Source organism: Dendropsophus ebraccatus, chromosome 2, assembly GCF_027789765.1.
Source record: "Dendropsophus ebraccatus isolate aDenEbr1 chromosome 2, aDenEbr1.pat, whole genome shotgun sequence".
Classification (NCBI taxonomy): domain Eukaryota; kingdom Metazoa; phylum Chordata; class Amphibia; order Anura; family Hylidae; genus Dendropsophus; species Dendropsophus ebraccatus.
Window position 1 is genome coordinate 135,680,311 of NC_091455.1, and position 14,061 is coordinate 135,694,371.

The 14,061-nt window shown below is 45.1% G+C and overlaps 1 protein-coding gene across 2 annotated transcripts in view; it reads right to left on the minus strand.

The window, feature by feature from the left end:
• Positions 1 to 14,061, minus strand: part of CUL1 (cullin 1) — a 67,870-nt gene that overhangs the window by 6,591 nt on the left and 47,218 nt on the right. For both annotated transcript variants that reach the window (XM_069958387.1, XM_069958386.1), the window contains exons 8-17: positions 13,697 to 13,859; positions 10,941 to 11,071; positions 9,792 to 9,899; positions 9,592 to 9,698; positions 9,457 to 9,505; positions 3,527 to 3,658; positions 2,581 to 2,698; positions 1,381 to 1,457; positions 827 to 958; positions 435 to 527 (exon numbers count right to left, since the gene is read on the minus strand). In XM_069958387.1, the coding sequence (XP_069814488.1) occupies positions 435 to 527; positions 827 to 958; positions 1,381 to 1,457; positions 2,581 to 2,698; positions 3,527 to 3,658; positions 9,457 to 9,505; positions 9,592 to 9,698; positions 9,792 to 9,899; positions 10,941 to 11,071; positions 13,697 to 13,859 (1,110 nt within the window). The remainder of the gene's footprint in view (positions 1 to 434; positions 528 to 826; positions 959 to 1,380; positions 1,458 to 2,580; positions 2,699 to 3,526; positions 3,659 to 9,456; positions 9,506 to 9,591; positions 9,699 to 9,791; positions 9,900 to 10,940; positions 11,072 to 13,696; positions 13,860 to 14,061) is intronic.

Sequence of the window (14,061 nt, forward strand, 5' to 3'; positions counted from 1 at the left end):
CAAGATGGAGGCATACAACTTCCATATGGCATCTTGCAACATATATGCAGCCTAGATTGTTGGGCAATACACTGAAAGGACTGTCCTGCTTCTTTCAGGAACAGTGGTGTGCCTCCTCTCAAGGTCTATCACTTGGGCAAAATGTCTGAGCGTGTCAGAGGCATGTTTAGCAGCCAAAAAGACAGTCATACCAAATATATATGTAATTATTTACATAACTGCATTCTGAGTTTTGCACCAATCATATTCATATCTGGGTGCATTTTTCTGTCAATAAGTGCATAAATAAAAAGCAGCAAGTGGCACGTGCAAGTGGCAAGTGGCTTCCTAAGCACTAGGACTGTACATAAGGGCTTCTCTGACTGGGATAAAGGGGTGACGACTTTAAATAAACTCCCATACACTAAACATTATACAGTGAAAGTCAAGTCTACCATTTTTATCTGTGTGCTGTCTGTCAGTTGCTGTACTGTGTAGGCATCTTCTGTATTATACTGAAGGAGGATGGCCATCTGGAACGTGGAGGCCTAAAATCAAAACAAAGGCAATAGAAAACTTCCACAAACAGTAAAGAACAAACATAGAATAACTAAGGCAGAAACATTGCAAGATGTGTTACATGTAGATTTTGCTGCAGGTTGTATAGTCACAGCAGATTTCATCCCATACATTTAAGGGGTGCATTCTGCAGGGTAAATCTCTCCTCCAAGCTAGCTTTTCTGTACGGTTTTTTTTTTTTCACATTTTTAGAGGAGTTTTTTTTATGCACTGTACTGTAAACTGCTTGTGCGGCATTCAGGGCATTTTGTGATGTGTATACACCTACCTGTAAGGTATATCTATTTTTAAAACAGTTGGTAACCAATTCTCCCTTGGACAACTGATATAACCAAGTCAGTTTTCTCCCACTGTGCCGACTGGCATAAAAAGCTGTAAACCTCTGATAACTTCTTTCCAGCTGAAAGATAAAAAAAAATTGCTTTTCATAACAGGAAAAAAATAAAAACAAAACAAAAAAAATAAATAAATAAAACTAGTTTATGTTACCACTGTACAAAAACAAAGTAAAGGGTATTACCAAAGAAATCTTCATACTGAATATAGTTTTAAAAATAGCCAACATTTGAAAGAGCTGACAAAGTGAAGGCAGACTTAAGCCATAAAATATTCAAGACAGCTTTTAGCTTACTCTGAAACAAAGAACCTTGTAAATTATGCAGCAATATAAATATTTTGTGCCAATTTTGTCCTGAAATGACTGTACTTTATCACTGGCAACAAGTTCACATATTCCTTCATGTTAAAATAAACAGAATGGCCTGAACAGGCCCAGTTACCAACCACATAACATAAAGCAGATTGCTTAGAGAAGTACTATACCTCGGATGGTAATGCAAATGTGCAGAATTGCTGAAAAGGCCACGATCCAGAGCTGAGAACTTGTATGCTGAAATCCACTGCAAAGAGAAACCAACAATCGTCTTATACCTGGATCAATACTTCTATTTAGAGGTGTCATGCACTGGATGACAAAATAATATTATATATAGAGTACTGGGACACAGGCAGAAAATAACTACTAGTTTTAAAAAAGAACTTTCTCAGTGTTTGTGGGTTACGTTTAACATACACCCAAAAAATTCACAGTTTATATATGAAATGTGCCCATAGGCCCCGTTCATAAGAGGATAAAACAGCATCCTTCTGGTGTAGGAGAGCATAAAAGATTTCTTATGAGCTGGTTGTATCCTACAAAGGGACCAAACACATAGTATATACTCATTTATAATTGGAATCCTATGGGTGACGGGTGCCACTGAACAGCATCCATCAAAAGCCGCATTCACACGTTCTGTGTTCTGCAAAGAAACACTGATGTGAAATGCCTGTAACGGATCCACCCCCCCTCTCCACCCAGGCAACATCAGTGATAACATGCTGAGAGCAGGGGAACTGTATTCATACACGCCATGCAGTAACGTAGCAGCCGTGCGGTGCTGTCATTACAGCGCAGAGCATATGCATACAGTTCCCCCAGTCCCAGCAACTTATCACTGATGCTGCCCAGGCTGGGAGGGGGGTGGGGGTGGATCCGTTACAGGCATTCCACGTCTGTGTTCTGTGCAGAACACAGAACGTGTGAATGCGGCCAGAGACATCTGTAAGACTTTTATCTTAGATGGAAACCAGTGAAGGCTGTGTACACAATGCATAATAGTTATACTTTAGGAAGTGCACATTGGTGATGGGTTAAGCCTCATCACCTGGGATAACGTAAAATAGTGATGTAACACAGGCACTTCTGCCAACTGGAAAGGGAATTTACCCCATGTATTTTGCTGGATAAAAAAGAGATTCACCATGTTTTTGCATACAGTAAAATAAAGAAAACAATCAAAGAAAAATCTGACTGAAACAAGTGAACCCAGTCTTACAAATGGCAGTGGGACAACTTTCTACAGGTCACATTAGTTCAAAACTCCTTTACAGAAGAACAGCTAGCAGGTATTATATACAGTGACAGCTCCTGTAACCAGGGAAGCGAATAGCAGCATACATCAGTATGCCGGGTGCACTTACAGTCCAGCGGTTCAGAATTAGTCAGGTGCTTTTTAAATTGTTCATTCAAGTCTTTGCTAACGCCAATATCTTGAAACATTCTCTGCAGTTTTGAGGTATATTCAAAACCACATGCTTGCTGTAGAGGGAGAAATGAAAAGGCAGTGAAAACCAGGCTACAATATGAAGTGAAATAGTGAAATATGCAAACAGATTTATTCTGTAATTCTGTGCCTAGGGTGAAATATTTGAGATATTCAAAGAAAATAAACTTCTACCCTACCCACAGAATAGGGAGAAAGTAGGAGACTGCGAGGAGGTCTGCCCTCTGTACCCCCCGCCAATCTCCCTATCAAGCCCCCAGCTTCTGTATTATGAATACAGCAAATGTGCCGTACCTGCAGCTCTATTGATTCCTATAGAGTGACGGAAAGAGACAAGTACAGTTATTTTTTCGGCTTACTTGGCTCTTTCTGTCACTCCATAGGAATGAATAGGTCATGTGTTGTACCTGCAGCTGTATTCATAATACAGAAGCCGGGGGCCTGATATAGAGATCGGCAGGGGGTACAAAGGTCAGACCAACCTGCGATCTCCTACTTTTCCCCTATCCTGCGAGTAGGGGAAAAGTTGATTTTCTTGGAATACCCCCTTAACTCTCAAAAGGAATTTTCCACCGCCACTAAAATAGTTAAAGTTGTTGGGCTTGTGACACTAAGTGTTTTTGCAAATACATTCATTTAGCACACTTGCCAATTAAAGACCGGTGCCATATTTCAGCACATAACTGCAGCATACATGTAAAGCCATAAGCCATTGACAGGTGTACAAGTATTGTCTTACATAAGTACAGGTTTATCTTTTCCTGCCATGCTGAGCAATTTTTAAACGTAGAAATACATCTCACATATACCCCTTTAATAGTGTCCATTGATCTACTAGACTGAAACCAACCTTAGTTTCTTACCTTAAGCTTGGATATCATGCTTGCTTCTGCATCATCGCTTGCACTGTTCTGATGAACAAGACGTTTTGCAAGCATTTTTGCATAGAATTTTTGAAACACATCCTTATCTTCAATATATTTAAAAACCACCATCTGCAAAAGAAAGTTTTCATTGTTCTTGCAACTCCAGGTTAGAAAATAAAAAGGGGGGGGGAGAGAATACACAAAATTTTACCCCTAATGGGTATGTCCACACTACGGAAATCATGCAGATAACTTGTCGCGGATTCCATCGCTCGCTCCCCACCCCCCTGATCCCGTTTGAAGTTTTATTTTGCTACTTTAAGGAAAATTTTTTTTATAACATTTAAAAAAAGATTTAATTGTGTTTAAACTTATTTTATTCTGACCCTTATAAAGCTTTTATTTTTTTCTACTATGGGGATGTGTGAGAAGTCATTCTTTGTGCCATGATCTGTAGTTTTTCGACAAACTTTTTTGTTCACTTTTTATTAAAATTAATTTTTCTCGCTCGTATCATTGGGGGACACAGACACAGTGGGAATAGGCTGGTGCCACTAGGAGGCGACACTAAGCAAAGGAAAAAGTGTTGGCTCCTCCCACCAGGCTATACCCCACCTGCAGGCACTGAGCTAATCAATTTTAGCTTAGTGTCTGTAGGAGGCAGACACTCCTGCAGTTACTGCAGGTTTCTGCCTTTTATTATTTTGATTATTTTACATTTCCTCCCTTTTAGGTGGGTAACAGACTATCATGTCTCCCTGTTTCCCCAACGAGCAGGGCGAGCGGCAGTGCTGCCAGCCCCCCTAGCTCCAAGAAGAAAAGCGGAAAACATGAGCCTGGAGCGGGCTCCTCTGTCCCACCAGCCCAAGGGTCAACCGGACTGCTGGAAGAGCTCCCCCCTGTACCAGCAAACCCCTCCAGGTGAGCGGAACGCTGAAGGGGTGACCCTGCTGGTCTCACCGGGGAGCTGAAGAGAAGAGGAGCAAGAGGGTGAGTAATATGGGACTAGGTGAGTATTTCCCCCTTCCCTTCCCTGGGACCTGCTCTTATCCCCCCTAAGGCCTGCCCCCGCGCCTTCCATGTCACCCCCTCCTCCCCTCATCCTCTGCATGATCTCCCTCCTTCCATCCACCCTCCCGGGTTCACCCCTCTCTTCATTCCCCCTAAGGGCATACAGCAGTACATTGTAGCTGCAGTCCTCCTCCTCTTCTCCACATAAAGTCACATGCGGCCGTGTGCCGACAGCACCCCCCCCCCCCCCTCTGGGCGTCAGCAGAGTGTCCACATTGTGCAGGGCAACATTGGAGGTGGGGGGGCAGTTCCTTTTCCGCCTTTTTATAGGATCTCTGATACTTAGAAATATACAAGATTGTCGGCAGCAGAAGACTACTTGGTCCATTCAGTCTGCGTTTTCAGTATTTCCTCTCTTTCTATCTTAGGACTTGTTTATCCACAGGCAGCTCTCCTATAGTAAATATTACTCCCGTCCACAGATGAGGCAGCCATACCTGCCTGTCATGTTACTGACCATCGCTACATCAGCTTGTCACATGGCACTGACTATCGCCACCTCAGCAGTCACGTGGCACTGGCCATTGTTACATCAGCAGTCACATGGCAGTGACTATCGACACTTCTGCAGTCACATGGCTCGGGCTATCGTTACGTCAGCAGTCCCATGGCACTAACTATCGCCACCTCTGCAGTAACATGGCACTGACCATCGCTACCTCTGCAGTCACATGGCAATGGCCATCACTACATCAGCTAGTCACATGGCACTGACTATCGCTATCTCAGCAGTCACATGGCAATGACCATTGCTACATCAGCAGTCGTATTACCCCCTTCCACAGGTGATGTGGCCATGTCTCAGCGATGCCATCCTGCCTATCATATGGCACTGACTGTTGCTACATCAGCGGTAATTTGAAACGATCTATCGCTACATCAGCAGTCAATCCCATCAAGGCCTTCCACAGGTAAAGTGGTTGTGCCTCAGCGATACTATCCTGTCAGTCACATGTCACTTGGCTATTGCTTCATCAGCGGTCACTTGAGATGATATAACGCTATATCAGCAGTCGTGTTACTCCCTTCCACAGGTGACAGTCATGCCACAGCGATACCATCCTTCCTGTCACATGGTGCAGGCTATTGCTAAATCAGCAGTCATGTGACGCCTCTACACAGGTGACATAATTGTGCCGCAGTGATACCATCCTGCCAAACATACTGTTAGACAGAGTATTAGATCTGCACTAATTTTGCTTCCTTTCATTGGTGATGTAATCATGCCACAGTGGCACCATCCTGACTGTCGTCTGGCATGCCTATTGCTGCATCAGCTTCCATCCTAAGAGTAGTTTCTCTTCTCCTTGGATGAAGCAGTCATGTTACAGCGGTACCATCCTGCCTGCCATCTGCCATTAATTGCCGCAACGGCAGTCCTGGCAGTCCCTTTGACAGGTAGGGTATCCATGCTGCAGGTGGAGTAATTGCGGGATACAGAGGTACCGCTTGTCATTCAGACAGTAACTTATGGCTGTATTAGCAGTCTTCTCTCTCCCTTCTGTAAGCAGAGGTATGACGTTGGACTTTGAATTTCCTGTCTACTATGGCTTTTCCAGTGGTAACTTTCCTCCTATGAGCAGAGTGCCTTGTTTGTAGCGGTATCCTCCTGTTTCTTTCTCTAGTACCTGCTATGTGGCATCAGCAGTCACCTTACTCCACCCTGTACACAGAATAAAGGGGCTGCACAGAGGTTCCCGGCTATGCCTGGCTACTGTCTTTCCCACGCTACTATCCTCAATGTGCCTTCCCAAGGGTGAGCTAATTCGGGGTGTAATATAGGGTTCCTCTTTAATTACAGGTTCTGTCTGATGTGCTACAGCGGTGGCTGTAGGCCATATTTTGTTGTACGAAGATTCCTTTCTTCATTACACCTAGTGACTGTCATGGCCGCAATAGTAGTCCTATTTCCCCCTTCCATAGGGGGAATAAACGTGTCGCTTGTCAGTACTGGCTTCTTCCTTACCAGGTGCTAATGTTAACCAATTCAGCACCCTGTTTTCCTCCTCTTTAGGTTGTATGCCATAGTGTACATGGGTAGTGTACTGGTGAGCACAGCCTCCCTGCTCTGGCCCTGTTCTCCCTCATTGTTGGCAGATGGGTCTCTGGGACTCTAGACTTATCCAATATGTGGTACATCCTGTCTATTTCTTCTCCTTTGCTATGCTGGGTCTTTGGTATGTTCAAGTGCGCCATAGGTCACATTGAAACCTGCCAGGGACTGGGCCTGGTCTTAGGCAGTTTTCTCTCCTTTGTGGACAGTCCTCTTGTCATTGCATGACATGTTCAAACCAAAAGTGTGGAAGTCTGCTGTGCATACACAGCCAGAGCTGCCCGGAATCTCAGGCCTTATTGGCCGGTCCCTATGGATGCCATCTATCCTCCAGTCCCCCCACAATTGAGTGGTACCGGAAGCAGTCCTCCTTTTACAGGGAAAGTTTCACTTTCTTGTGACCTGTAGACTGACGCTTTTGCGCGTCTACGTGGAAGTCCCAGCCAGTGGGCAGTGGACCTGATCATCTCCTTCCTTGTCAGGGGATGCTTCACCCATGTGCATTTAGTGCACATTCAGGAAATCTTTCATGGCAAACACCCTTGTTTTGACTCTACTTCAGTTCAGGTCTTAAGACTATGCGATTATTCCTATATTTCCTGAAAGGATAATTACAGATGGACATTCTTTCTGTTTGTTTGGTCCCTTTGGCCTGTGTTGCTGCAGGTGTTATTGATGGTTCCACTGGGGACTCGCCTACTTTGCTCCATTTCTCTTTGCATCATATTATCCTCTTTTGGAGGCTAGGACCCTACGGTCTGGAGCCTTAGCTATTTTTAGCCTTGCTTCTCTCAAAACAAATGTCGACCCCTATTTGGTCCTGCTCTGCTAAAGGTAACATTTCTTTTTGAAATGAGCATCAGCAGTGGAACCCCTCAAAGGCCTTTGTTCTCACAGAATACGTAAGGAAGATTGTTGCCGGTGTCATCTACTGCAGACCACTTCAGACCCGGCATCTCTGGGCGCCCGCTACTTCAGTGCTTCTCCTCAGCTTTGGTGAGCCTTGTTCTACAAGGGTGCTGTCTGTAGGTCAGGTCTTCTACCTGATCCATATCTCTTACAGCCGACCTGAGCCATAGCATAACATTGGATGCTTCCACCGGGATGTTGTTATCTCCTCAGCAGGCTAGCCCTGTAATTGTCCCAGACTCTTACGCCACTCGTGGTCCTCCTGGTCAGATAATATTTCCGGCCAAATGTACTTGCCCTCCTGTCTCTGTGATAGCCATCCTTTGTATTCTCAATTCCACTATCTGCTTTTCAGGTGATTCATCTGCCCCACTAAGTCCAGTCTCTGGGCCTTTGTGATATACACTGTTCTCTAGTACAGCATACTGGCTAACAGGGGCCATTCTTGTTAGTTTCCCTGGATTGCCCTGGTTTTGCGGGGTTCTGCGGGGGTCTTTCATCACTGCCCTGGTTACCTGACTGGACTCATGGGTGTTGCCACAACCAGTCAGACAGGTCAACAGACTGTTTACACTCTTGTCTTGGTCCAAGGCCTGGTAGAGGTCTTTGGGATAATCTATCTCCTAGGTTACCACAGTCATGGACTTGTCCCTGCCACTCTTTGGCTTGTCCAGTGGTTGTTTCTTTAGCCCACGATCGTAACCCAGCATCTACCAGACCCCCACACATTCTCAGTGTGTGTGTTCCCTCGTTTTCGGTCTCTGGGGACATTGAGGCAGTGTACAAGCCCTCCTAGTGGCTTCCTCCTGCTTACATTCAGGTGTGACCTGTCGCTTTGTCGTTTCTTCCAATATCTTATACATGGGTTTTTTATTTTATCTTCCCATGTTCCTTATGACTCCAACCTAGGTCTGTGCCATGCAGTTATCCTTTTCCTTGAGCCTTCCTCTCTATCTCTGGCTTTTTGGATACATAGCTTCTTTTGTTGCTTGTCTCCTCTCTGCGGGTTGGTACTTTTTTCCATAAAATGGCCCATGTGTCATAGGTCCCCTACTGCCTAGGTGCCTCCGACCTGGCTGCTCCTACTGCTTGTGCACAAACTGATTAGCTCAGTGCCTGCAGGCGGGGTATAGCCTGGTGGGAGGACCCAACACTTTTTCCTTTGCTTAGTGTCGCCTCCTAGTGGCACCAGCCTTTACCCACTGTGTCTGTGTCCCCCAATGAACTTCGACGAGAAAAGGATTTTACGGTGAGTACTCACAAAATCCCATTATTTTCTTACACACCTTTGTAATTGTAAGAGTTTATCTCATATGCTATGGCTTCTTCATATTTGTAGGTATTATTAAAAGTCTTGGAAACTTCTGTTATATTGGGATTATTAGGCGATTTCCAGGAGGAGACCAGGGCAGACCTGAGCAGCGGCAGCAGGAGGCTAGGGGAGCCGAATGGTGGGAGAGAGGGGTACGGGCAGTGAGACAATCCGGAACCCGGACGCTTTCCTGATATGCATCAGGAAAGAGTCCGGGCTTCAGGCGCTCCCATAGACTTCTATGGGAGCATCCGGACTGGGTTTCTCGATAAAAATAGGACATATCCTATTAAATCTGGATCTATTTTCCGGAACGGACACCCTTCCGGAAAAATCTGGAGGGGTGTCCGTGACTAATTAAAGTCTATGCGTCCGGAAATCTGTCCAGATTTCCTGATCGGAAATCCGGGTGGTTTTTCCAGACGTGTGAAGGGGGCTAATAGGGCCCGTGAACGCTACCTAATAATGTTGTGACACAGTTACACTACAAGGTTCTGTGATCTCAATTTCAGTATTTTTAATCACAATCACTAGCCCCAGTGAAGCCCAGAATACACATATCCAAAAGCCATAGATTCTTACCACTTGATTGAGAGTATCTTCCAATTCTGCCTCTTCTGGGTTTTTAGAGCTACAATGAAAGAAAGACAAATATGCTGAATAAGCTGGAAAAAGCTCTCCATATGAGGACATGCCATTCCTGCTTCTTTCCCTTACCTCTTCTTCAGTAGTGAATCACAATAACGTGCGAGCAGCTCGGGAGACTTGCTGGAAGACTGGGCCATTTTTGTCACTGCATTGTTATTGATAAACCGGCCACAAGCCTGAAATTAAGTGTTTAAAAAATTGTATGTAAGCTAAATCCAAACTCTACGCTAGCTTAACCATACAGAAATGCTTAGTTTACATAACCTTACCTTATCTAGTGCTGCCACAAACCCAGCATCATTGTTAAAAGCGGACATAACTAGTGCATTATATTTCTTATGGACATCCAAAACTGTCTGTACATACATTTTCGGATCCTGAACAAAGTGAAAAAAAAAAACAACAGTTACCATGCTTTTCATGTAAACATAAATTCTTATATCACTACATAAATTCTTATATCACGTCAACAGTCAGGACACAGGCAGCATTGTCATATTGCACAATCAATCATGTATGTCAGTTATGTATGATCAGACCTGTACAGTGTGTAGGCATTACCCCTTCCTTGTCTTTATGGCATATGTATTGTCTCCCTGATCATGTTTATGCTATATGTGGATACCTTACAGTCCCCTATATGATATTTGAACATTGCACTGGATTATGTGTGAATGTTCAAATAAGAAAACCTCTTCAGTTTTTAAAATTTGTAGAACCATGATTAAGGGCCAGTAAGCCTCAAACAGGTCCATTTTTCCATGTAACGCAATAAGGGATAATTTTCAGAGCTGAAGAGTCTTTGAGTTGTCTTTACAAATGGTAATAACCCAGAATCCGGGGATTTCTTCTCACATGCTCCACTACAATAACGACATGGAAAAGTGAAAGTCACTGACTGTTCTCAAGTGTGCTGACCTATTGCATTCTCTTGTTTTTTTAAGGATGGTCGTATAACTATAAAGTTGTGCAAAGTAAAGGAGCACGCCACACAAAATGTGTTATGCCTAGTGCAGACCTGAGCTGGCCAATACACATGCTGCTCTCTCCATTGTAGTTTATTGGAGTCCTCGTCCTGAGAGGTGGGAGTTCCTATTATGAAACTAGTACCTAGACAGGTGTTGAAGCAGAGCAGATCTGGTCAGGATCAGACAACCAGGTCAAATTGACCTGCGCATCTAATATATCTACAGGATGCCCCTATGTAGTCCATTTTTTATTCAGTCACTTTACAAAAAGGCACAGTAGATCTTGAGATGTGTAATTCATGGTATGCGTTATCTGCTTCTTATAGACCCAGGATTTTCTTGCCATACGTTTGCTCACCACCACAAAAGGCTATGCTAACTATGAGTCACCATGAAATGCTGTTATTAGACTACAAAAAAAAAAAAAACACAACGGAGGAAAATACTTGCATTTTGTGCTGCTTCACCACACTTCTCTATGGCAGCAAGACCCTGATTGTGGATATGTGTTTCTAAAAGCTTTTTCAGTTCTCCCAAACCATCTTGAATTCTTGATACAAGATTGTACATTCTCCCCAAATCTGCAATACAAAAGCTTCATAAGCAATATTCCGCAAACAGAACCAGGTGTAAAACAGTTGTCATCCTTTTGGATTTTAAGCAACACCTGACCAAAAGCTGAGTGCTTAGCACAGATAATATATATATTTAAAAAAAAAAAAAAAAAAAAAAAGCTATGGAGCCAGTCTCTTGCAGTGAGCAGCGAGACTGGGAGAAAAGACAGTCTCTTCCCAGCAACACACTTCTCCTGGCTTGTTTTCACGATAGGTGGGGGGGGGGGGGGGGGATCTGAACCAAGGGCCATAATACACAAAGTGATTATCTGTGGAAGCAGGTCAAATCGGTGCAGATATGGCTTGGTGTAAAAAAGACAATTGGCCCAGGAGCAACGAATCAGTCACTCGCCCGCTGATTGTTGTCTTTCAACAAAATAAAAAAAAAAAAAATGCTCTGTGTAATAGAAGAAGTGCGTCCAAAGGCTGATGAAAGGGGTACTCGGCATTAGTAAATAAAATATAAAGCCAGTGTGAAACTTATGAACCCATCTCTGCAGTGACAGGCTGATCACAGGGACAGCAGGGAGGACAGTGGTTTGTTGAGGGGGCTGTCACTGTAGAGCTTTAGGCCCCGTTCCCACTGAGGAAAGGTAGCGGAATTCCGCGACGGAATTGTCCGCCGCGGAATGCCGTTAGCCTCCCGCTCATAATGGGAGTCTATGGCAGGCGCGCGCTCCTGCCCTGTCCGCGCTGAAGAATGAACATGTTCATTCTTCAGCGCGTACAGAGCAGGAGCGCGCACCTCCCATACACTCCCATTATGAGCGGGAGGCTAACGGCATTCCGCGGCGGACAATTCCGTCGCGGAATTCCGCTACCTTTCCTCAGTGGGAACGGGGCCTTAGAGTTCCTTAGGCTCCCAGGCACTCCCTCCCTGCTTGGCACGCCTCTTCTACCTCCCCAAGCTCTGTGATTGGGTCCTGCTTATCTCTGTCTCTCTCTCTGTACAGCCGTCAGTACTATTAGAACCGCAAGTCCCAGCGCACCCAATGGTGATACACATATCAGGCCAGTGTATGACCATCGGGTCTGCTGGGACTTGCAGTTCTAACAGTACTGAGAGCGACAGGGTAAAGCAGGTCATACACATACAGTCATGTACGACCGTCTCCCAAATGCGCCCCCCCACCCCCCGTGTATACAGTCACGTACAACCGCCCTGACTCCCATCCGCTCCGATTGGGTTATACAGCGATGTGCGATCGGTATACAGTCATGTACGCCCCCCTTCTCCCCGCGTATACAGTCCTGTTCCCCCTGCAGGCACCGCTAATGACATCTGTCATCTACCACCTGGCGGGCAGGTGACAGTGCGGCAGAGTCGCCATCTACCTCCTGTGTCCTGTAACACCGCCGCTCCCCCCTAGCGCGGCTCACAGCTGACAGTGCCCATTATGAGTTCATTGAGTCCTGTTACTGTTGTAGGACACAGGAGGTAGATGGCGACTCTGCGGCAGTGTCACCTGCCCGCCGGGTGGGAGGTGAAAGATGTCGTTAGCGGCGCCTGCAGGGGGAGCACGATTGTATACCGGGGGGGGGGGGGGGGGGGGGGGGGTATACAGGACTGTATGTGTATGACCTGCTTTACCTTGTTGCTCTCTGTACAGCTCTCAGTACTGTTAGAAATGCAAGTCCCAGCAGACCCTATGGTCATACACACTGGCCTGATATGTGTATCACTATCGGGTGCGATGGGACTTGCAGTTCTAATAGTACTGACAGCTGTACAGAGAGAGGCAGAGTGAAGCAGGACCCAATCGCAGAGCTTGGGGAGGTAAGAGAGGCGTGCCAAGCAGCGAGGGAGTGCCTGGGAGCCCAAGGAACGCCCCAGATCATGATGTGCCGGCCTACGTGTCGACCCCCAGATGGCGCCCGGGGCTGTAAGATGGTCCTGGCGAACATGGAAGTAAGCCACTTCCGGTGGCCAGCGGGACCAGGGAAAGTGGGGTAAGGACCTGGAATTGGTTACCAATGTATATTATGAAGTTATATAACTTTGCATGTGGGGAGGGAATGAGGGGAAATGTTTTTCACCGCACTACCCCTTTAAAGCAAGGGCTACATGGACATCACTAGCAATGTCTGTGCTCTTGCTTCATGATCAATAAGCCATCTATTAGGCTCTGTAAGAGAGCGCCGATCTAACAGAGCGCCACTTGCTTACCCTACTCATCTGCCCCAAGCAGATTCTCTGTTTTGTACTGATCATTTTCCAGCCATTCATGTCTTATCAACACAGACAGGAGTACAGTGACAGGTAACACCCGAATATAGATAACACAATACCTGTTGCTTACAAGTCACCAGATCACTAAGCATGATCATAAATGTGTCCCATACAAAGAAAAAGGGCCTAGAGTAATTCATGCTGTATGTCCATGAGGCTTGTCATAAAGCAAGTCACTGTTAAAAACTACTTAGGCAAGATGGCAGCACCCATTATAATGTACTACAGATCAAAAATTAGAGACAAGATTACAAGGCCATGTAGCTGTGGAAAGAGGACTGAGTAGCGAGGCAATAGGCAGCAAGGAAGACAAAGTTTTCACACACAAAAGAACTATATAATCCAGTTAACTGGCAAAATACCTTCATTTTTATCTGCATCTAGCAAATTCTGGAATTCTGTGTGAAAAATTTCCAAATGTTTTTCAATCAGAACTTGTTCACATTTTCGTGCTAGCTCATCCTGCGTGCTCTCATGAAGGTACACCTGTACCCGTCTCTGCTCCTCAAGAAGCCGGGCTTCTGCCTGTGAGAGGGGGAAAAATTAAATATCATAAATGGAACCATCCATCTGTCAGTCACATTCACATATTTCCTGTTTTGGCAATTAGCTGAAAATAAATGTTATTTTCTAAAACAAAATTACAAACCATTATTAGTTTACTAGTTAGTTTATTTTCACCTTCTTTAAAGGGGTAGTGCGGCGCTAAGAAATTATTCACAGAACA